The sequence below is a fragment of the Carassius gibelio genome, chromosome A11, assembly GCF_023724105.1.
Source record: "Carassius gibelio isolate Cgi1373 ecotype wild population from Czech Republic chromosome A11, carGib1.2-hapl.c, whole genome shotgun sequence".
Taxonomy (NCBI): Eukaryota; Metazoa; Chordata; class Actinopteri; order Cypriniformes; family Cyprinidae; genus Carassius; species Carassius gibelio.
The window spans coordinates 8,359,234-8,385,088 of record NC_068381.1 but is presented as its reverse complement, the minus strand read 5'-3'; the positions used below and the strand labels follow the sequence as shown (position 1 = coordinate 8,385,088).

The window sequence follows — 25,855 nt, the reverse complement described above, 5'->3', positions numbered from 1 at the left end:
AGCAAGATTTTTTTTAAAGAAATGAATACTTGTATTCAGTAAGGATGCGTTAAAATGATCAAAAATGAGCATAAGTCACAAAATTTATGCACAAATGTGAACTTAATAAATATCAGGTGCTTACTGTGGTAAAACTACACACTGACAAAAAATGGTGGTGAAACAATTTTCATTTAGAACTTGCTAGTAAGTTTTGCAAATAATAACAAAGAAATTGCAAGCAACACACTGAATTAAATGTGTAATTTTGAAAAAGAAAGCCTGACAGTATTTTCTTGTAAAATATAATCCAATATTATTAATAAATTTGAAAAGTTTCTTTTTTTCCCTAGTGCATATGTTAGATGTTAATATATTGCCATAAAACATTTAAAAATAAAAATAAAAAACACTGGAATTATAAAGGCAATTGTGTACTTTAAAGAGTTTTTTCAAGAGATGTGAAATAAAAAATAAAAAAAATAAAAAAAACATGCATTTCTACTTAATTTCTTACTTGCTTATCCTGCCAAAGTTTTCAGCAAAAACTCCAGATGATGCTAAAACCAAAAGTAAAAAAAAAAAGATAGAGATAGAATCCTTTCAATGTCACACCAGTGTTTCTAATCTGAAACTACTAGCCACTTGTGTCCAGATAGCAGACAACCTCTCGCTCTCCCCTCTCCTCCTCATTTTCCTGTCTTAAGCTGTGAATCCCAATCAGAGTGTTGTCATAAAGATTCCAAACTGCCATAAAAAGGTCATTAGTCATGAGTCTGCAGCAGTCCATGAAAAGGATTCCAACACCTCCCATTAACAGATGATGGCTACGTTTTGTGGTCTCCCTCTCTGCCTGTCTGTCTTTTCAAGGTCCTTGCACCACATCCCCCCAGACAGGAAACTTTTTCTTTTGACACGGCTGCTTTAAAGTAGGAAGGGGGTGAAAATAGATATTATGAACACACAGATAAAGAGAATGTGAAGATTTACAGTTTTTCTCAGTCGCTTTGGTACATTTCTTGAATCAAACTCACAATTTGCAAAACATAAAGTGCATTTCTCAAAACAACCCGTACAAATAGCAAAACACCATGGATTACCTGCAAAAGCCAGTCTCCTGCTCAAAATCCTTAGTTCATCTCTCAAAAATAAATATCTGTGTCAATGAACATATCAGTGCCATCAGAATGACAAGTCCTTGTGTCATAGTGTACGGATAAGACAGTCAAATTGCTTAGTCATGTTGTCAATATAACAGTTTACTCTGGAGGGATGATCTGATGTAAACCTCTGTATTGAACAATATGCCATATGCTTATGTATGCCATATCCATTTCAAACGTACACATTTACACATTACTGTATGTGGGATATTGACTGACAGAGACTGGATAGAATTCCCAGTTACACTTTTACAAAGTCTGACCAAAAAAAAAAAACCTTTACAATGTCATTGTGATATAGAAAAGGAAAAACAAATATGGACACAAATATGAAAATAAGTCCATTTTCAGAATGTGTAACTCTTGTGTTGTCCTCTGTCTATACAGTATAAGCTTTTCAACTGAAGATTCATGAGATGAACCTTTGAGCTATTTCAGAGAAAGGGTTTATCATTGGTTTATCATATACATTCTCTTCATAAGTCAAGATTCACTTGGACAATTCATGCCAAATGTACAAAAAGTCTAATAATAATGTGTAAAAATAAATATAAAAAGTGTGCTAGGCAGTTTTTGACAACTAGATTAACCATTTTGCATTTAATGACTTATATGATGAACTAAAGACTAGATGTTTTGAAGGGTAAGACTGTTGCACAGAAAACTATGCAATACATTTTGAGCAACATGACATGAGCAACTGATAATGTAGGAAACTGCCGATAAACATGCATAATCAATTGCATGAATGTACAAAAGCAATCGCAACTTGTTCAAAAGAATGAGAAACTGGTTTTATGATGTGTATAAATGACTAGATGATGTGTGGAGGTTGTACAAGTAGTTTTGAGAATTTCATTTCTGTTTTGAAAAATGCACCAAAGTGACTGAGAAAAACTGTAATATACTGTATGTGAAGAGTTGCAGATGTAATTGATCTCAAGCAAAAAGCTAGAAAAACTAGGCCTACATGAGGGATATGTAGGCAAGGTGTTTAATTTAGGCATACTTTGCAGTTGCGATTAAACATAAACTACCTAACAATAAAAATATAATTTATTAAGCCTTCATAATAATTAAACAAGCCATTGTCCATTATCTGCGTTGTTTAATATTGTGAAGACACCTCATTTATCATTTGGCCTGTATTATTTTTTAATTATCCAAATGATCTATAGCCTATATTAATTAAAAAATGTTTTGATATAAAAGATTTTGCTATGTGGGATGGTGTCACATTAAATATAAGAGTGACTTCTGTAAATAACACATATGAACAAAATCCATGATATTTATATTGTCTTGTACGAATATTATTTATTAATTTATTTGTACGTTTCATGCATCGCATCTAATACGTTTAAATTCAGAATAATCGATAAGATGGCACCATGCTTTTTTCCAGAAAAATCCAAAAGGTGAAAAATCACTTAATGCAGCAAGCCTACGTCTGTCTGGATATGATATTCTGGCAAGCTGCTCTATAACAACAACAACAACAATAATATAATAAAAAACTTGATTAAAAATAAAAAAAATAAGCAAATTCATTCATATCTCATAGATACAAAACTGAAGATCAATCGCAATAAGTAGGCTAGAGATTACATAGAGCGTCAAAAAAGAAAAACCTAAAGGCACAAGTATAGATAGATAGATAGATAGATAGATAGATAGATAGATAGATAGATAGATAGATAGATAGATAGATAGATAGATAGATAGATAGATAGATGTTTTAAAGCATAATAACAATTCATAATAGGCCTATTCAGTCATAATTTATAAAGGCTTCTTTATAAAGGCTTGTTCTGTCTCTTCTCAGCAGTTCACACACACACACACACACACACACACACAGAGAAAGAGGGAGAGGGAGAGAGAGAGAGAGAGAGAGAGAGAGAGAGAGAGAGAGAGAGAGAGAGACGCACGGCCTCGCCAAACGAACACATCAATTTGGATACATGCATGCATGAAATGTAACACATCCTAGCAGGAATGCATATTTCCTCAACCGAACCCAGGCAAAAACGATCCTTCGCTTCAGGACCATTCTGAGCATTCCTCCGTCGTGATTGGCCACAGAGGGGCTCGGTTCGGACGCTATTGGTGTGAGCAGTCCGCCACTCAGCTTGGTGCCGCTTCGCCTGAACGCCAAATTAAAGACCCTACTACAGCGAAGGCCAGGCTCATGAATATTAATTAGATTACGTGACTGGTCGCACTTGCAAGGTTTCCAGCCAACGTCAGCGTGACTTGCTTAATATTCATGAAGCGAGCCTTCGCCATACTGTGATCCGTAATTTCGCGTAGTTAGGTTGTCAATGGCTCAGAATGAAGGTGGATACTGTTGCAGCTGTGATGATGGGTGACCACTGCAGGTGAAAATGAAAACATCGTTACTCGGCGACGCGAGAGGACACTTTGCGCATCGTTGTCGTGGACATAAGTGAGTATTCTGGTCGCAGCTCTTCCCATAAATGTACAATATTGTCAATGCGCTTGGATTTTACGCAGGATGTTAGATGTTTGTGGCTGCTACATCGTTGGTGTTTCGCACAAACACGCGCACCTCCTGCCCACACACTCCAAAAGAGCGAAGTCACCTGTTATAGCATCCGTTTAAGACTGTATTGGTTATGTAAATGGTCTTTATATTGGGTGGGCATTTTGTATAAATCATTGTGATTTTTTTTCTCTCTCTTTTTTTAACCGCACCATAGTTTTTACGGTTCATTTAAGTGTGGGTGTTAGTGGTGTGGGCTGTCAGTCATTTCTTGATACTGTCAGGTGGATAAGATGCTTAAAATAACGATAGAACTTTCATCCACCTACGAATATTTCCAGCGCGCGCACACACTTACGCACGCGCATACCGCACAACACATCAGATGCAGACATGCGCCGCTTCTGTGCACAATGCACAAACATACTAGGAGCTGTGTGTGTCACGATATGACCTGCGAAACGCTTATAAAAATTCATTTAAGTGTAAAAGCAACGGGTACTGCCCACATATCAAGCGCAGTTGATACCTGTCGCACATCTGAGGTGATTGAGATGGTGTCCATCTGGGTTTTTTAGCACATTACATCACTGACTTCTGGTTTGGGATAGGATTCTCAGTCTGTCCTTGTTCACCCACCTGTAATTGAGAGCTGCGTTGTCTTGCTATTCCAAAAACTGCTGGAAGATTTCCGATTATCCATCTTGAAGAACTGTGGCCCTTGTTTATTATCACCTCAGAGAAACCGAATCATGACAATCCTACATATCCTGTCTGAGTTTAATGAGACAGAATATGAGCCATAATTAATATGATTTAATTCATATGGATGTGAAATATACATTAGATGTAAACATTTGATATGCCACTGATCTGATGCATATCCATGTGAAATAAATACAATAAAGATGCAGCATGCATGAATAACTCAATCTGACCCCTTCCCTGCAAAACCTCTGTACTCTTTCTCTTCAGGTGAGCAAGTGTGTGTGTGCGTGCATTGTGTATTAGTTTGCAGGAATGTGTGTCAGTGTGTGTGGATTATGAGAAGAGCATTGTGACAAACCGGGAGCAGATTTTTGCTGCAATGACCCGTTCGAGCACCGATTTCTGTCCCATCCTCTGGCTTTCTGCTCCTCTCAGCCTGGATATGCACCACCTTGGCATCTTTTGACTTCATGAAGATTCCTGACATCGGTAATGTGATGAATAAATTTGAGGTCCTTGGGATTGTAGGAGAGGGTGAGTGCATCTTTTGTTAAAATCCTTTTAATAAAGAGAAAAAAAGCATCAAAATATTTAATTATAAAACAGTTGCTTGTGTATATAAGCCCTAAATAATATAAATCAAGCTTATGATGGTTTTTCTTTCTTTCCAAAGGAGCATATGGGGTGGTCCTGAAATGCAGACACAAGGTAAGACATGTTTATGCAGAAACCTGTTGGTCAGCATGCTAAGTAGAACTGCAGAAACTCCTCTGTAAATATGTTGTACGGTGTATTTGATCCTTGTGATTTAGATATATTCTGCAAACTAGGTCATATCGTATGCTGTTTTTAAAAGTATACCTCCAGTTTATAACCATCTAGGCGAAGGACATTTATAGACATATACTGTTCATGCAAAAATATAAAAACACACGCCTTTCTGTTAATGTAATTTTTAGAGGGGAAAAAATTTGTAGTAAGAAAAAACTGCAGTTAACCTTTATGGGCCTTGTGAACTTTCCCAGAAGAGTTGCACCACACATCTAAACTCCTTAAACTGCACATTTGTTTAGATATTTCTCTAGGAATATATTTTCAATTGTAATATGGCATTGTTCCCTAGCAACTGGTTCTTTTAAAATTGTGGGCTTCTCCAAATGCATTGCTTGTGGCCTAGTTGGCAGATTTGCTTCATTGTTTGGGAGGCATTTTCAGACAGTTGAAATTCGCTAGCCTAACTCACAATTAGGTAAATATAGGCATATTTTCAGCCAGTTTTATTGAAATTGCTGCTGTGCTGTCGGGAGGTGCAAGGCATTTTTATATCATCCATTATGCAGTGATTTCTGCACATTTTAAGTGATAGGTGCTCAATCCATAGCATTTAGCCTATAACACTGCTATTGAGGTGTTTGTTCAGTATACAGTTATTTGCATCTGAACTGAACCAATGACAATGTTAAGCACAGATTTGCACATGATGACCAGCCTTTTAAAGCATTTATATAAATCAGAATTCAAAACCTCTAGATCAGTTTTGTCTTTTAAGGTTATTTTCATAGTCCCTTTTGTGTCCTCGATGCTGTTGGAATTTGAGTCATGGTTGCATGCCCAGGATGTGTCTTCACGCCTGGCTAGACAGCAGCAGTGTGGCTGGATGCCTGGCTAGATGATGAATGACAGTACAGGGCAACAGAATGGTTAGGGCTCATTACACTTTAGATTTCACTGACCTCGACGCACACACCCCGGAGTAATCACTGATACCATGCAAAATGTTCATGCTCTTATCTGTACATTATATGCGTGTAGTTACATATATCTTTTAGAAAGCAGTTTAAAGGTCAAAATGAAAGTCAGAAGTGTGTTTATTTAAATGATGGCATGTGGAACTATCACTAAATCAGAGGCTAGTTGCATACGTATCTCCAGTATTTTTATTGATTTTGATATAAGTTATGTTAAATAATCATGGATTGGAATGGCAGAGAATTGATGATGGAAAGGAAATAATCCAATCATATTTCTATACATTATTACATTGTCCCACAAGTTCCCATGCATCATTGTTATGATAATGAGGTTGATAAATTCAGCAGCAGCCTGTGCCAGAACAGAAAACAGGGCTTTTGCTTTTAGTAATTGGTCAGTCAGTGCTTTACCTCCTTCATTAAATGCATTCAAAATTGCAGCTGAAGTCACAGAATGACTGTTTCTTTTTGTTGTATTTGGTCTTGTTTTTCTTTCACCTATCATTATTCTACAATGCAAATATGCCTGCAGTCTATTTATGGACATTCAGAATGGCACCGCTTACCAGATAACTTTGCTAAACTTGAATTTCTTTACATACATGATTAAGAACAGTATATTTGAGTCTATGAAAATAAGACTGTTCACCCTCATTAGACTAATCTTATTGGCTTCTGGTGTTTTGTGGAGCTGCTGCTTGTTATTATAGAATTGAATACAACATAATAGAATAGAATAGAATAGAATAGAATAGAATAGAATAGAATAGAATAGAATAGAATAGAATAGAGTTAGTTCTGGTCATTCAATTTGTTTGTACTAGACAAAAAGTGTGCCATACTTTTTATAAATGAAATGGAATTATTATTTGCAGTAAAAAATTTAAAATATCACAACATATTTGTATTTTTAAATAAATGCTGTTCTTTTAAACTTTCTATTCATCAAACAAAATCTTGAAAAATGCATCCTGATTTCCACAAAAATATTAAGTAGCACAGCTTTTCAACAAATCAGCATATTAGAATGATTTCTGAAGACTGAAATAACGGCTGCTTTGCCAGCACAGAAATAAATTTTAAATTTTATTAAAGTAGAAAAAACAAGTTATTTGAAATTGTAATAATATTTAACAGTTTTACTGTTTTTAATCAAATAATTCCACACTGTATAAAATTATTTTTCGAGGTTGTAAATAAAACTAAAAATACTGAAGTATGTTTTGCAAGAAAACACTCTTTCAGTTTTTCACTTTTTCAACTTCAGTTAGTCTGTAATGTTGCTGTTCGAGCATAAAAAAAGATCTGCAAAGTTACAAAGTTTAAGGTCCACTTCAAAAAGAGATCATTTATTTAACAGAAATCACTTTTCAAAAACTACAACAAACGACTCATTTGGACTACAATGCATATTTTGGGGGGATTTGTGATGTCACGAATGGGACGAGACCTGGCTGAGATGCACTAGAGAAGGCAATGTTTGTTATCACTATGTCAGAGATGCGCTCAAATTGATTTGATTCTGACTGTATTTAAACTGTAGCTAGCAGGCGGCTATGGTAGGGGGCATGACATTTCCCGACCAGGCGCCGAGTGGATCCAATCACAACACACACTGGCCCAGCTAACCAATCACAGCACATTTCGTATTTCAGAAAGCAGGCCTTCATTTGTTATAGGAACTATTCATGCTGTTCAGGCGAGACTGGTGAAAAATATGTGAAAAATAATGTATGACAGCTTAGTATGAGAGCCTGTGTAAAAGAGCATAATACGACCCCTTTAATTATTTGTACATCTACTAGCAATTTCTGAGTGAAAATAGTTTCAAAGTAATTTTTTTATGTGCAGCCTTGGTGAGCATAAGAGATACTTTTCATAAAAAAAAAAATCCTATTAACTTCAAACTTTTAAGTTGTAGTGTATACATGAAATAACTTGCAAATGTTGCATCTAAAATGTAAATTACTTGGTATTATTTTCTTGTTTGTAGAAGTTGGATAAAGGCAATCAATATCAAATTTGCAATTTTGTGCTGTTGTACTAAGCCATGCAGATATTCAGCTCGTTTGCATACTTGAATAGAATAAAACAGAATAGGTTTATTCCTTTCCATACACATGTAATGTAAAATATTGAAACAAGCACCATTAAAGTAAATATGGATTTACATAAAAGCACATCCCATTCACATATTTGACAAACCTATATATGGCTACAGTGTGCATCCCATATTCCCTCATTCTCATATAAACAATCCATTTGTGCATTCATACAAACAACCCATTGTCACACATCCACTTAGACCCTTAATGGAGATTGCATGTATTGTTCAATATTTTAATAGGCACAAATGAAAACTTGAAACTGCTTTGGGAGAACCTGAATCTTGTATTAGGAGATGCATCTTTTGAGCCTGCATGTTAATAGAGGAACAGGATAGATGGGTCGTTATTGTGTTTTTTACAAGGCAAAATATTATTAGTTTAGCATAACATGGTTATATGCAATGATATAAAACATGTACAGATTAATATAGGAACAAATAAATAATAATTTCAGCTTTAATATTTTATTTATTCATATTCATATTGTATGTTGCACTAGTTAATATGTTTGAAGCCAAACATATTCACTGTATTTCATTTTTAGTAATGACATGTACTTCCCTAGAAGTGCATTGTCAAATGCAAACTTTACAAGCAAACTTTTTACAAGTAAAAAGCTCAACACTTCACTCATGCTCTTGTTTCTGACTATTGGCATTGGCTTCTTTATTGTTTCTCTCAAGTCTACCCAGGTGATGTTATCCCAGCGAGTATGGGCCATGAAAGATCCTTTGTGCATGACCAAAAATAACAAGAACTGCTGTTTGTTCTTGTCTTTGGTTGAGATATTCTTGTGTACTTATCATTTAGTAGTTTTCACATTTCAACAAACAAAAAGCAGTTAATATTCTTGTGTTTTTGTAAGTCAGATAGTCTGAATGCCCTTTCGGTCTAGTACAATGGTCACTTAAATTCTATTAGTGTCTCCACATTTTAATTTTCAAGCTTGCTTCATTGAAATGAGTGAAAAGACATCAAACGCATAAAGCTAGACAGCAATTTATTTATTTGTCAGCAATGTGCAATCACACCCACACTGATTAGCATTTGAGCATCTCATGTTTTAAGATCTGTTAAATGACTGTTTGATTTTGCAGTTGATGTGAAGCTCAATAAGGGTGTTTTATATGCTCTCTTTAGACGTGTGTAGACGTGCGAGGCCTGTGGGTTCCTGTGAGTGAGGGGGATCATCTGAATTTAAAAGCTTGTTCCCTTGGAGAAGAATATTTATATTTGTAGCGTATCAGTCGAATTGAGGGCAGAGGAGGAAGAGGGGACGTGAGTGTGCATAAGCATTAAATAGGTCACCTTGAGTGGGAACGCTGGTTGTGAAGAGCTGTGTTGAGATGACTGTGCAAGCCATTGTGGATGAGATTGTGTGTGACAGAAATCGTTGGAAAAGATAAAAATTTTCTTGTGAAGCTGGATAACAAAGAGTTATCATATTATAAACATGCTGCTTTTGATTTGTGATTTTATTTTACTTTTATTTTTATTTTATTATTGTTGTAGTTCTTGCAAGGCAGAATCTGTATTGAAATTCCTCAAACATTTTTTTTAATCTTAAAATATTAAGTAATTTTAGCCTGAATTACTAAACATACATTCTTGTTCTACATTTTTAGGTCTTACATTTAATTGTATTCTTCAAGGATGCCTTAAATTACACCAGAAGATATATTTAATATATTTTAAACTTTGCATTCATCAAAGTGTCATGAAAAAAAGATCACGGTTTCCCTAAAAATATTAAGCAAACTGTCAAAACTGTTTTGAAAATTGATAATAATAAGAATAAGAAGAATAATTTTAGTTTTAGGTGTGCTACCTTTTTTGGCATTTGTAAGCATCTTCTAAACTTTTATTGAACTTTTAATACATTTAAGATGCATTGAAACCAGTCTTCTGAAGCTCTAAAGTCTAAAAAAGGCCAAGGGTATTAAAGCACTAGATTTGCCAACACAAATTAAATTGTGAGCAGTGATTAATTTTAGTGTCTGGCTGGCCAGACTTAATCTGCCACTGACAACTGAGCCTCTGTTATAAATGAAAAGTGTTTGTCTCTTTCACACAAGCATAATTTTATGAGCAGGAATAGTGCTTTAAATCCGGCAGCAGGCATGGTAATAAATTGAAAACATCATGAAAGCTTAAAATGGATTTTAACTTTTTACAGGATATTATTATTATTATTTAGCACGTTCCTGTGTCATTGTGTGGCTCTCAAGGCTAAGCTGCCCCACCATGTGTAAACATGCCTGTGGTTTTAACAACGCCTGTGTAATCAATGGAACACAATCAATATTTGGGACATTCTAGTTCCATTGCATGGATCTTATGGAAGACAGCATGCCGTGCTGCATACTCTACTGCCCAGAGCTTACACAGCCCTGCACGATTGTCAGACAGTTTAGGGTTCATGGGAATAAAAAAAAGCTGAATCTGCTTGGTCAACAAAATCTTTTGGGTTCATGTCGTTTTAGTTGCAAGTTTATTTACTTTTTTAATGCATTGATATTTACTTTTACACTTAAAAACTCTGTTCATGTCCAAATTTGTGAAATCAAAATTAACCTTATTTATGGTCTTGCTTTTATTGTGCACAATTTATCAGTGCATACTATTAAAGAAAACCTTTTTGTCTTCATAATTTCTCTTAATTTTACATTTAGATTACCTTTGCCGTCTTCCAACACTCATTAAAAGCAAATCTTTAGAAACACAAATAATTTAATTAAACTGTTATGTGCAATTTTCTTTTAGCAAACTTCAAAATTAATATTCATTCTCCACACTGTTCTTTATGTACATGGTTAGAGGTCTGAATTAATTTGACATGTTATTTACCATGACTAATTTTAGTTTTTAGTGTAGGCCTATGTAAAATGCACTACTGTTCAAAAGTTTGAAGTCAGTAAGTTGTTTTAATTAACATTTTTATTTATTAAAGTTTATTATGGATTCATTAAATTGATTAAATGTGGCAATAAAGACATATATATAATGTAAGAAACGTTTTTAAAATAAAGAAATGCTGCTCTATTTCCCACAAAAATATGAAGCAGCACAGCTGGACTTCAAGACTGGAGTAATGGCTGCTAGAAAATCAGCTAATAACATCACAGAAATAAATTTCATTTTAAATAAATTACATTTTAAAATAGAAAACAGGTGTTTAAAATTGTAATAAAATTCTGATTTTACTTTATTTTTTGATCAAGTAAATGCAGCCTTGGTCACCATAAGATACTTTTTTCAAAAACATTTGTATAGTATGTGAATTAAAATTCTAAATTTGCACTTTTGTAAACTTTCACTCTTTTTCTTCATAACAAACAAAACTCTCCCTAATAGAGTTCCCTTAAAGAAGCACTGGCAAAAGTAAGAGGATTTAATACAGATAACTGTTTAATAGAGACCCCATGATGGAAAGATATCAAGTTTAGCAGTGAACTACTCTGTTTCTCCTGGAGGCAAACAGGGTTTGAGATCACGATACCTTGCCAGCTCAGGAACCCAGCTTGGCATGAGCGATGTTTTATTTCCTGTTTTAGGAGCAAGGACAGTTAAGGTTGTGCCAGCTTTGTATGCAATATTAAATTAGATCTGTGCTGTTTCTCAACAGCGTAGTTGTACCAACCATACGGATTTTAGAAAGGATGCCAGCATCATTATAAACAAAAGCAGTATTAAACATTGGCTGACTCTATTTTATGGTTTAGCTATCGGTAAAATTGCATGTAATTATTTCCTAAATAAGTTACTGTAACAGTACCATGCATATAGTAACAACATGTCTATGCAAAGGTCTCTGTAAAGTTAAACTATTGACTTTTGCAATCATGTTGAGAGAAATACCCTCTTGAATGATCCAACCTCCCACCCTCTGAATGCCACAGTGGCTATAAAGAAAGCTGTGAAGCTAACGGAATTAAAACAAGCTTGGTGCTTGTAATTCTGCTGTCTGCCCATGCTAGATTTATAGACACACAGGCTCTCATGGACCCCCACGTGAGTGACGGTAATGATATATTGACTGCTCTGAGTGCTTTGGACCCCCATCAGCCCCTCTGATAGTCATTATGTTCCCATCAACAAACCAAAGTCAACAGCCTGTCTTTCACAAGTACACCTCACCTATACATTAACGTGCTGTAATCCAAAACGGAAACAACAAGCTTAAGATCAGATTACCTGTCACCAAATATCAGATATGTCAATGTTTGATGTCACTCTGTATTATCACAGGATTCTGTCCAGAAGGTAAAAGCATATTTTTAGTGCATATGCACTTTTGTAAATACAATTATGGGTTGGTCTCCATGGTTATTAGAAATATGAGACACGGATGTTGCGTGTGGTGGGTTTCGAAGCTGTGAAAGTCTCAGCTTTTCTATAAACACCTTTCAGATCTTCCCAACCCTTCCACTTTCTTCACTGTTTATGACTCATTCACCCCCCTATATATATATATACTTTGAGAGACAGTCAGATTCTTCAAGTAATTGAAAAAGCAAAACAACTGTGATTCCTAAATGATGTTGCGTTTTCCCCACCAGTTTGTAACACAAGCAAACATTTATAGTTGAATCTAGCTGCAAGCAGCAATTACCAGGATTCAAGCGTTTTAAGACCTTTGAGCAATTATAAACATTTTAACATGATTTTACCCAAAAAGACTTAAATTAAAACACTAGAAAAATTATTTTAAATATTTTTTACTTTTGAACAGTAGGTGGCACTGCGCCCAGATTAATGTGGTGTGGTTAACTAGGTGTGATGATGACACACTCATACTTTGGTGCCAATATGACAAAGAATTGCAGGAACAGCCTTAGTTGTTTGGAGCCTTTTGCCATTTTTCATATCTTCGTGCACTTTGGCAAGCTCTTTGTCAAGTTCATTTGTGCATTATTTGAAAATGGTTGGGTCTATCAAAAATCGTTTGATAACGAGCGTAAATGCGTAAAACCTGATAATGCAATCTAGGGCCAGGAGTCATACAGTCCCATCGGGTTTTGTCATGATCAGCCTCCATTGACCTTGACTAATGGGTACTCAAATTAATTGGCTGATGGCAGTCATGTTTTTCGAAATACGCATAGACATGGATGGCACCTTGGATAAAGACAATGTGGGCCAAATTTCAAGTCAATTGAAAATTTAATGTTTTTTCCTGTTATAGCGCCACCAAGTTGACAAACTTCCCAATTCTTTTAATTTGATGAAAGATTGAACTCATTCATATGTGTTCTGAGTTTGATGTAAATATCTGATTCCATTCGAGGGTTTTCATAAAAGTGGATCTGCCTAGGATGCCTATTTTGGCATCCTGTCACAAGCGTGAATTCCTGATCAAAATTCTTTTGAAATGAAAATCAGATGATTTCATGAGAAATTAAATGGGAGATAGCTTTTTTTTTTTTTTTTTTTTTTTTTGAGCCAAGGATTCTAATGATACAAGACACTTAAGTTGACGAATATTGGCCAATCGGGACCATACATTGTTGATGTCTCCCCAAATTGAGAAACATGGTAAATCTTTTTTTAAGTGAATCTCTCAGCAATTATTGAATGTGTTTGTTTTATAGCACAACCTATAACACACACTTTAACTGTGCCAAATAATTCTCCCATGCATTTATTTCTCCTGTGAAACACAAAAGGAGATGTTTTGAAAGTCAGAGTGGTCCAAACGACATTGAACTATAAGGTTAATATTGTTAGCTGAAACTAAAACTATTTAAACATTTTTGTTATTTCAAATAAAGCTGAAATAAAATGTAAATATTAGATGAAAAAACTAAAACTAAACAAAAAATTTAATTTGAAATACTTGAACAATTTGCACAGGCAACTAAATAAATAAGGTTAAGTTAAAAGTCAAAAATATTGACTGGAAATAAATACAAATTTAAAATGAACGAAAAATTAAACAAATTAAACCTAAATAATAATATTTGGGGGAAAAGACATGATTCACATTACAAAAGCACACGCACAACTGATCGTAACATTGATCATATTTTTGAATGTATAGTTTTATATTCAAATGATCACAATGCCAGAGTGACCTAAATATAAGTTACACTCTAAAGAGTGGGAGAGTGTTTCCACTTTTAAAAGGAGGGAGATTCAATTAAATTTAATTAAAGTTTATTTGTATAGCGCATTTTACGATACAAATCATTGCAAAGCAACTTTACAGAAAATTAAGTTTCTACAATATTTAGTAGAAGCTTATAAGTGGTGACTGTCAGTTCATGTGCACATGATGACATGAAATTAGAGCACAGTCAAATAATTTCATCAAAATCTCAATTAAACATGGGACTATACGATCCGAAGACTGGCATATCCTTGAAAGTTGGTGGACTTGATTAATTTAGACTTTGCTTAGTTCTGTATTATGTTTTACAATATATACTTCATAAAATATTTCCTCTAGTTCTGTCTGAAGTTAAAGACAAAGGTAAGCGCATTATTTTTGTTAATTTATTATTGTCGGCTTATCGTACAGTATGAATCAATGAAAGACATAGTTTTGAGTGTCATGGTGTGTGCATGAATTAGTGTGAAAAACCTGCCGAACACTTATATTGGGCACTTTTTGCATTTAAATTGGCTTATTTTGACTTGACATTGAGAAGTGTTGGCAGTTTGTTCAAGGGTATCTGTTAATTTCTTAAATGTCATTTTGAAATAGTGTCTGCTTGCATATTTTATTTATATTTGATAACTCTCTTTAATGTATTTGCCCTGATTTGATCCATTTTCCTGGGAAATGTATCTTTTTTTATTTATAATTTTGTTATAAATGGTCCTTATCAACATGGCAATAACATTCTATCACATTATTTTGACAGTTAACGAATTTGGCGTTTTTGGTGGGTTTTGGTGAGTTTTTGTTTTGTAAATCATCCATCCAGTCTGGCAACACTGGGTCTGAGTAGTCCAGTCTTATACTAGAAGCCTAGGTTGGCCTGACCATGCATTGTAATTAAAGCAGCCAGGTTGTGCAAGTAGACCATGCAGGGGTCTGGTAACTCAATATGGAAAAGCTACTCCTATATCCAGCCCCACATGCATGCTGTGCCTCTTAATAATTTCTGATCATGAATCATATCTGTTCATGACAAGCTGTGCTTAAAGTGAAAATGACTTGTAGTTCCACTGTGGAGGAGAAGTATGAGGAAGCCTTCAAGGCATTTGCTAATGCACCGGAGGCGTCAGGTAGAGCTAGTGCCTGGATCCAACCTTGTTGTAGGAGTTTCAGTTGGGATATTCTTTCAGTTTAATTGCAGCTGGTTCAAATGCTGGCCTCTCCAGTGTGCTGAAATATTCAGGGTTTGGGAATTTTATGGATTTTGTCCAAGAGTTTACAAACAGATCTTTTAGTTGGAGAGTTTTCTGAAAACTGAAAAATAGTGCTATAAACTGTGCATTGTTGTTGCTTTTTGACTTGATAAGCCTTATAAAACACACTGTGGTGATACCATGGTACAGCGATGTTATCAGATTTTTTAATTTTTTTTTAATGTTTCTGAAAGACATCTCTAATGCTTACTAAGATTGCATTTATTTGATAGAAAATACAGTAAAAACTGTAATATTGTCAAATATTATTACATTACTCTGCTCCAGTCTCCAGTGTCACAAGATCTTTCAGAAATCATTCTAAAATGCTGATTTGGTGTTCAATCAAAATGTTTTACTATTATCCATGTTGAAAACCGCTGTGCTGCGTAACATTATATATTATTATATATCTTTATGATTGTTATATCTTAAATATCTATACATTTTTGTGAATAGAAAGTTTAAAGGAACATTGTTGATTTGAAATAGAAGTCTTTTGAAACATTATTAATATCATTCAAGAGGGTAATATTAATGTGTGTAAATTTTATATATGTGAAAAAAAAACATGGTAAAACCTTTCTGCAAGTGAATCTGTCAGCACTTACTGAATGTGTTTGCTGTATAGAACAACCTATAACACACTTTAACTGTGCCAAATAATTCTCCCAGTTTAGATATTTCCCTTTATATCAAACTTGTTAGCAGCGGATAGTTATAATACTGCCTTTGACATACACATGCTACAGAATTCAGAAGAATTATGGTTTAATATCCATTTATCTGGGCACTAAAGTCTATAACACTGGCTGGAATTTGTCCTTAGTGAGTGTTTACTGTATAGAATTGTTATAAATGGATGGGTTTTAGCAGCTAGCGTGGTCTGATGCTTTCTCCGTGAAGGGTGCTGTAGTGCAAATTGAAAGCTCTGAATGACAAATATAGTCAAAAGAGGCTTCGTCCAACACCACAGATGACAGGGACTCTGTGTGACTGACTGTGGGCTGGTGAACACATGGCTAAATATGTGCATGCAATACTTCCGCCTAATAATTAGACATCCGAATATAAAATTATTATCTATTCTTTGAAAACAGACACATTGTTCCATTTAGCAGAAGCATTGTCAGGAGCTTTGTCATGAAAAATACCCTGTTGATACAGCCGGGAAGAAGTTCTTCTAGGTTCAGTCCTTTTGTGCAACTCTCAGTTTTACATCTTGAGTCCATTAACAGTTTGCTAATAAAGCTTGTGTTTGAGAAAGAGCTCGAACTGATTTACATATCTGTTTTGCAGGAGACAAAAGAGCTTGTGGCCATTAAGAAGTTCAAGGACAGTGAAGGTAAAAGACTGTTACTACCAAATGCTTGCTTTTTCATCCATGCAGTTTTACTGGTTGGAGACTTTGAGATGAACTACAATACTGTTGTGGTTACCATGACACAAATTATAATTCACATTATTAATCACAGATTCCAAGACTCTGTTTGGATCGTTATTCAGTATATACACTTTACCCAAGGATTGAAATATTAGTAATGATCAGCGAATTATTTTGTATTAGGGCTGCACGATAAATCACATGCCTTTATCATGCGCATCTTGTCAGTAAAGCCAGTTCTGTGATTAGTAGTAAATCTCCATCACATGCTTTCAGATGGACTGGCATTTAATACACAGAGCCCTAAATAACTGACAAGCTACAAGATATAGCGTTCATAATCGCAGATGAATCGTGTTCGATTATGAATAGGATATTGCGTAGCTTGTCAGTGATCTACGGCTCTGTGTATCAAATTCCGTTCCATTTGAAAGCATGTGAACCACTAACCACAGAACCGGCTTTATTGACGAGATGCACATGACAATCATATGCCATTTATTGTCGAGCCATTTATTGTTTTTACCGCAACACAACTCAGAATAGACAACTCTGAAAATAAAATACTGGAATGATGATTACAGCTACTGAAAGAATTTACATGTGGTGATGGATATAACTACAGGCTTAAACCAAATGCCGTACCATACATTTTCCCCACAAGGTGTCTAAACACACCGGATCTCGAGGGAAATCCGCGCTGAGAAACTCATCCAGCGGCCGAAGGCATTATGATTAGCTCTGGCATGTTTACATCCTAACAGAATGGCATAGCATTTCTTGTATCAGCAGTTTGTAAGCTGTTTCAGTAGCTGAGGTCTACTAAAAGACTCAAAGGCATCAGGGCTAAAGTGGAGAGAAAAAAAGCGGGTCTTTAGAAAATTTTATTCGTCCAAATGCATCTTCCCATTCTTTTTTCCTCTTCTTATAGCTAGTGTTTTATGGTGTCACCTTTATCCATACACCTTTTACCTTTTTATTTATTATTCTCAGGTAGGTAAGGAAAGTCGAATCTGGACTAAACTATAACCATTCTGAAAGTACTTACAATTTGCTCAGCAGACTTCCCCGTGGTCAGTTCTTGCTTACGGCTCTCAAATTAGTACTCTGGTAGACAATAACTTGTCAATAACATAATATAAGTTTTATTAAAGTTAACAGAAGTTATATAACATTACAATAGTAAAGTTACAAAATCAAGGTACAATCAGCTGGTATTAGGCGTTGAGGGATACTGTGCTATTCAGTATCCGTCAGTCGAGTCTTCTCCTAGTCTTTTATACGTAGACGTCGAACGCTGGTTCCAAACTTTCTTCTGATGTCATCACCTGGAGTACTGCCAACTCCTCCACAAAGGCTTTCAGTTGTTTACTGCGCTTTCCTTTCCAGTATCTTCGGGCCCTTTTTCCTCTTCTTCTCTTAACCATCTGTAACATACACCTTAAAGGGTTAGTTCACCCAATAATCAAAATTATGTCATTAATAACCCTCATGTCGTTCCAAACCCGTAAGACCTCTGTTCATCTTCGGAACACAGTTTAAGATATTTTAGATTTAGTCCGAGAGATCAGTCCCTCCATTGAAAGTGCGTGTACGGTATACTGTCCATGTCCAGAAAGGTAATAAAAACATCTTCAAAGTAGTCCATGTTACTTCAGAGGGTCAGTTAGAATTTGTTGAAGCATCGAAAATACATTTTGGTCCAAAAATAGCAAAAACTATGATTTTATTCAGCATTGTCTTCTCTTCCGGGTCTGTTGTGAGATTTCAAAACACTGCAGTGTAGTGATATCCGGTTTGCGAATGAGTCTTTCGATGTAACCGGATCTTTTTGAACCAGTTCACCAAATCGAACTGAATCGTTTGAAACAGTTCTCGTCTCCAATACGCATAAATCCACAAATGACTTAAGCTGTTAACTTTTTTAAGGTGGCTGACACTCCCTCTGAGTTAAAATAAACCAATATCCCAGAGTAATTAATGTACTCAAACAGTACACTGACTGAACTACTGTGAAGAGAGAACTGAAGTTGAACACAGAGCCGAGCCAAATAACGAACAAAAGACTGACTCGTTCACGAGTCAAGAACCGGTTGCATCATGAAACCATTTCTAATACATGTGCTTTCTACTCTAAATCAGTCAATACATACATTTCATGCAAGTAAGCAGTTTTCTTAATGGTAGTGAAATCACACAATACATTTTCCATACAGCATTAATTATTGGGTTTCATATTTGTACTTTAACAAAAGCATTATTACTACTTAGTAGAAAGTTTATTTTAGTTTAGTTTAAAGCTAATCAAGCATTAATCAAGACAGTACAATTGCAAAATCATCATCTCCATTAACACTAGGAAATCAGTGAAGTCTTATATTGTTTCTCTTGTTGCCCTCCAACTGAAAAATACAACCAAATGCCACACAATATGGCATCAGTATTTTATTTTCTGAGTTGTGTATTCTGAGTTGTTTCGCAGTAAAAAGCGTCAGTAGCTGACAGAGTACAACCATTTGACGTCATCAATGCAGAATAAACTGTGCACATAAAATAATGGCGCCTTTCATAGTTTAAAAACAATGTTGATTTTTTAAATAACATCTTTCATGGAAGGCATGCTGTCGCACATCTGAAAAGCCACTGTGCGCAACAGAGAACACTCACCGACAAATTGTGCTTGATACTCATTTCTGCTGACACTTTCCAGCCAAGTATTTGATTCCTCCCACTCTTGTCGGTACTTTTGCATCCGCTTTAGTTTCAGCGGTGGATGTGGGGGTATCTGGAGCAGCCTCCGCCATTCTTTCAAATCGACTCTCTGCCAAGGAACCCGCCCTCCTCTGACTTTGATTGGCCGTGAACCTGAAACAAACCAATCAATCCAACGATGGCAGCGCGTATAACCCAATCATGGGCTGAATAGGACGAGTCTTCACAGAATGCCTTTGGGATGATTTGCATGAGATGCTGTATTGAAGACAACTCCAAAAATACGGGACAAACCCCATCCCGTATTGATTCAAAACGGGACGCACTATTTTATTCTCATATACGGGACGATTCTGTATTTTAAGGGACGGGTGGCAACCCTAATCATGCCATCAAATTTGGTTATTCAGTATACGAAATGGTTTAGTTCATTGACATGAAATCTGTAACTATTTGCCAGCATGGTCTGAACATGATCTCATTCTAATTTGGAAAAATCAGACCTTTTGTCTAGGAGGAGTTTAAAAAAGTAGGTTTTAAAATGGCGGACAGGAAGCTTGACTAACTATGGCAATATTGTTATCCATGTTCTTGGTGTGACCCAAGGAATCTATTAAGACCTATCTCATGACCCGGTCTTCCTTCCTGGTATTGTAGTACTTTTAAAGTTTTCTCGCTGTTAAATGACACATGATGTTGCCCAGCGGTAACCATTTCCATCGCACGCACATATTTTGCATGTCTCGCTTAGTTAAGACACCTTACTCAGATGACCAACTCAAGCTACATGAATGAACTGAGTTCCGATCGATATGATCCCTACAAGGTGTTCATTGCTCCCTACTCCCTGAGCAGGGGTTTACTTCATTTTGGAACATGGACTGGAATTGGGAACCGCTGATTTAGCCTATTGTAGTAATTTTATCTCTAGTATTCTGGTCTGTGATCATAAATGCGTTCAGGGGGCAAGGCTTTGGATGGCGATTGCAGGGAGGGTGGGACGTTCACTTTCAGTGCTATCAGGCTAATGTTAGCATTATCCGAGATCTCCTATTGCACTTTTAATGGCAATTTCATTTTGTTCAATTATAGTGCCACCAAGAGCCACAGTCCCACCATATTTTTCATGTGTTCACAGAGTTCGTCCATACATACTGTATGTGTGTGTCAAGTTGTGAAAATATCTTATTTTGTTTTGGAGTTATAGACATATTTATGAGAACAAAAAAATTATAATAATTCTGACTTTTGCATTTTTTTTTTTTTATTATTATATTATTTTGCCACTTACAATAAAATTGTTTTAAGTTTGGGCACTTTTATACAGCCAGTGACCTATATTTCTGAATTTCCTACAGTGGTTTTGAATATAATTGCAAAAGCTGTTTAAAGGCTAAATTACAACGCTGCACAAACCTTAAGGGGAAACGCATCATATTTGTGATATAGGCCACTTTGGATTTTGAACAATTGGTGGTGCTAGAGGGATTGCATTAGAGACTCCAAACCTGCTATGGTGATTACCATAGATAGATCAGACTGTCCTCTATCTGTTTGCCAAATTTCATAACTTTCCCGCAAGCAGTACTATGGGCTGCCATAGAAGAACAACGCCAATGGATACAATAGGTGCCTATGCACCTTTGGTGCTTGTCCCCTAATAATAAGAAAACTAACAGATACAATAGGCACCATAGCACCTTCAGTGATTGGCCCCTAAATAAAATAACAGTTGCTAACAGAGATTAATGGTTGAGCTTTCAAGAAAATGGCATGAGATTGTCTTTCCATCATACTATAGGAAGGTTCCAAATGATGTCATCATGTTAGATACATTTTTAGCTTCTTTTCATGCTAATTAATTTTGATGATAGGTGATTCTGTATTTTAGAGTTTCACAACAAAAAGACATTAACACCTATAATACACTAAAACAAGGTTTGTGAGAAGTGCCTTTCATAATGTAATTTTACTCTGAGAGCTCCATAGCACATTTATTTTACTCGAGAAAACACAAGACCCCTTTCAATCTTGCCTAACCCCCTGTGTGTTCCCACAGAGAATGAGGAAGTTAAAGAGACGACGTTACGTGAGCTCAAGATGCTCCGTACCCTGAAGCAAGACAACATCGTAGAACTGAAGGAGGCTTTCCGTCGACGGGGAAAACTCTATCTAGTGTTTGAATATGTGGAGAAGGTCAGCTCTAAAAACTTCTTTTACTTTCTTAATCATTTGTAGTAGTCTGAATTGTAGTTCAGATGACATGGTGATAGTTTCTTGCTTGTGTTTTGCTGTATTTTTCAGAATATGCTGGAGTTGTTGGAGGAATTGCCTAATGGTGCGCTACCTGATAAAGTACGAAGCTACATCTTTCAGCTGATCAAAGCTATTCACTGGTGCCACAAAAATGAGATCGTTCACAGGGGTATGACAAACTATGTGCTGTTTATAGATTGCAATCTTCATAAATTTTACTCTATCTATCTATCTATCTATCTATCTATCTATCTATCTATCTATCTATCTATCTATCTATCTATCTATCTATCTATCTATCTATCTGTGTATCTGTCTATATATATGTCTGTGTAGACAGACTATAGTAATAGCTACTGATAATTCAGACAATTTATGTATGTGCGCCTATTTTATTATGTGAGTTGAACTCTAACATTTTAAAACGGAATATTATTGTATTTTAATTAAGTATTTTGTAAGGTAGTTGTGATTTAACAGTAATTAGAATCAACTTTCAACATCAGTGATGTATTTTACCTATTTTTATGCAATTTTCAACATGCCTTTTTTATCGTGTACCATATTTTCCAGACTATAAGTCAGACTTTTTTTCATAGTTTGGCTGGTCCTGCAACTTATAGTCAGGTGCGACTTATTTATCAAAATTAATTTGACATGTACCAAGAGAAATGAACCAATAGAAAACATTACCGTCTACAGCCGAGAGAGGGCGCTCTATGCTGCTCAGTGATCTTGTAGTCTACACTGAAAACATAGAGCGCCCTCTCGCGGCTGGAGACGGTAATGTGTTCTCTTGGTTCTTGGTTCTATATAAATGCGACTTATAGTCCAGTGCGACTTATATATGTTTTTTTCCTCGTCATGAAGTATTTTTGGACTGATGCGCCTTATACTCAGGTGCGACTTTATAGTCCGAAAAATACGGTAATCTTTTAGTACTAAATGGTGTCTTCAACACAAGTTGAGCTCACGAAGTAAATATCCATCCCTTTTTATCTAATTTGCAGATATCAAGCCTGAAAATCTCCTCATCAGCTCCAATGATATCCTGAAGCTGTGTGATTTTGGTGAGCAAAGGCTTTCAGTCGTCTGATTCAGGACCCTCCACCCCCATATTCACACTGATCTCTCTCGCTGAATGGTTGGTCTCCTTTCCAGGCATCATGAGTCTCGCAGTGATGTCTGAAAACAAAATAAAAACTGGGTCTGAGTGGAAGGGAATTAAACAGTTTTTGTCCAAATCATACTGTTGCAAAGATTTGAGTGACAGAGCTTATTTTCTGGAATGCAAATTTTGAGTTAATTTTGGGTCATTCCAAATATATGATTACATAGACTGAAAAGAAAGACTGCTGAAATATCACAGAAAATGACTTTATTAGCAGTGTTGGGGAGTAACTTACTATACTGAAGCTACTGGTCAGTTTAATGGGAAAAGGGGATTATATTGTAAATATATAACATAATCTTGATTATATTATTATTATTACAAATATTTATGTGTATATAGTTCATGTAATTATATAGTTGTATCATTTACAATTATATCATCTTAATTTATCATATAAGAATATACAGTATTTATACATAATGTGTCCATATATTGTTGATTTCACAGTTATATCATAATTTATAAAATATTTATGTGAAGCGTGTGTGTGTTTATTCATTTAAAAATATATAAATTAACAATACAGTGTGTTTTTAAACACATTAACACACACACATTACATATTATACATTATGCTAGAATTGTACATCAGATGATAAAATAAACTTTTTTTCTGTAACCAGATAAGTATTTACAGGTATCTAACATAAAAACCAATGCGCATATCATAAACAGCAGCATTCATTAAATCTATTATGTTGTATAATTCTACGCCAAAATAATCTTATATAAAAACAAATTGTTATATTTTGTATGTTGCTACAAAAAACTACTTTTTCTTTCAAAAATAGACAATGTTGTGCAAGCATTAAAAATCGAGTTGTTGGGTTTTCGCACAAAACGCTACACTCTTAATTATAAAATAGATTCTAAAAACACTGAAGTACAGCCAAGCTATAATAGAAAATGCTACTCTTTGTTAGCAATATTTCAAAAAAATATTAATAATAACTTGACTGTAATTTCAATTATAAGTAGCTTTTAGCTTGACAATCAGAATCAAAGTGGCTTCCCCTACACTGGTTGGTAGTATTGTTACTCTAGAAGATACAATCAGAACACAGGCTAGCGTCTCAGTACCTGATAAATCATATTTTATGCCTCCCAGCCTCCAGGTTCTGCTCCTGATGGACTGTATATATTTACTCAGGGTTAAATTTTCCCTCAACAACTGAATGCTATGGAAATTGAGCATGACTCACTCAACAGGCTTCTCTCTAAGACTTTTATTTTTAGAGAAGATTAATTAAGATCTCTGAATGTTGTGTGCAGTCTTGCTCATGCCAGAGACCCTTTCTCTTTTCTCTTCTCCCTACATCTTTCTATCCTGGCTGGTCAACCCTGCAGGCTTTGCCCGCAATCTCTCTGAAGGCAGTGATGCTAACTACACGGAGTATGTAGCGACCAGGTGGTACCGCTCACCTGAACTGCTCCTGGGGTAAGTCCTCATATCTGTACTTCCTGTTCTGTTTTTCCAGAGACACAATAACTAAAACATCAGTAAAGCTAAAGGCATGAAAACTCAAACTCTCCTCAAATAGATTCACTATTGTTCATTGAGGGCACATCCTTTTTTTAAACCGTTGATTTGATATATCCATTAGATGTGACATCCCGATTGCGGTGCATGATTATTTGTCCTTGTCGCCATTGAAGCATTATTTTCTAGTGTGTGCCACTAGACTAGATGAATGCGGTGAAACATTTTTTCAAACTCTCACCATTTAAATTCCACCCACACAAATATTCTCTCCCTCCCTTTTGCTGTGTGTTAGTGCAAAGATTTGTCTCAGTTTTATGTCTATGTATTTCCCTCTGTCTCTGCATGCAACTCTCCTCATCCCTCTTTTATTTTCAGTGGTGTCATTGTATAAAACTTTAACCCTAAGCATGACACTCGTCCTGCACCGTTTGTGAAACTATTTTTTGTTTGAAAACTATTGCTGTTACTTTTCTTTAAGTTGTCAAATGTATGATTTTTGCCTTTCAGATCCTTTGACTTCTTTTTGAAGAGCTATATTTAGGGAACTAAGGACCTGTATTTCAGAAACATCCGAACTTAGAATAATATCCTGTCTTTTTAGTAACCATTGTAATTTCACTTAGGAAATAAAACTTTCCAAATCTTAAAGGGATAGTTCACCCCAAATGAAAATTCTGCATTTACTCACCCTAATTTACTCACAAAAACCTGTATCAGTTTATTTCTTCAGTTGAACACAAGGAAGATATTTTGAATAATCATGGTAACCAGACAGTTGACGGTAGCTTTTGGCTTCCATAATATATGATGGAAGTCAATGGCTACCATCAACTGTTTGGTTACCAACATTTTTAATAATGTTTTCTTTTGTGTTCAACAGAAGAAAGAAACTCATACTAGTTTTGAACAACTTGAGGGTTAGTAAATAAGTACAAATTTTTAATTTTTAGGTGGACTATCACTTTAAATCAAGAATGAATTTCTGTAATAAAGCCACCGAACATTACAGTGACTTTGGGTGGGCTCTGCTGAGGTCATAAGCAACAACATAACAACACCCAGAAACCACCCTGAACAACTTAACCTTTTGCAAGACCAAACACCATACATTTTCTTCAGTTTTTTTTTCTTGCATCTATCAATAAAAGATTAAGATAAAAATAAAAAGAACCTTTTTTACTGATATGTTTATAATTTAATTACATGTACATTTAATTAAGTGTACCGTATTTTTCTGACTATAAGTCGCACCTGAGTATAAGTCGCATCAGTCCA

The 25,855-nt window shown here is 35.3% G+C and overlaps 1 protein-coding gene across 5 annotated transcripts in view; it reads left to right on the top strand.

Moving 5' to 3' along the window:
• The first annotated feature begins 3,461 nt into the window (after positions 1-3,461).
• The window catches only part of LOC128022219 (cyclin-dependent kinase-like 5), a 34,562-nt gene continuing 12,168 nt past the window's right edge, over positions 3,462-25,855 (top strand). For all 5 annotated transcript variants that reach the window (XM_052609564.1, XM_052609562.1, XM_052609563.1 and 2 more), the window contains exons 1-8: positions 3,462-3,591; positions 4,624-4,890; positions 5,030-5,064; positions 16,871-16,916; positions 21,727-21,863; positions 21,972-22,092; positions 22,934-22,993; positions 24,445-24,535. In XM_052609564.1, coding sequence (XP_052465524.1) covers positions 4,827-4,890; positions 5,030-5,064; positions 16,871-16,916; positions 21,727-21,863; positions 21,972-22,092; positions 22,934-22,993; positions 24,445-24,535 — 554 coding nt within the window. In that variant the 5' untranslated portion in view covers positions 3,462-3,591; positions 4,624-4,826. The remainder of the gene's footprint in view (positions 3,592-4,623; positions 4,891-5,029; positions 5,065-16,870; positions 16,917-21,726; positions 21,864-21,971; positions 22,093-22,933; positions 22,994-24,444; positions 24,536-25,855) is intronic.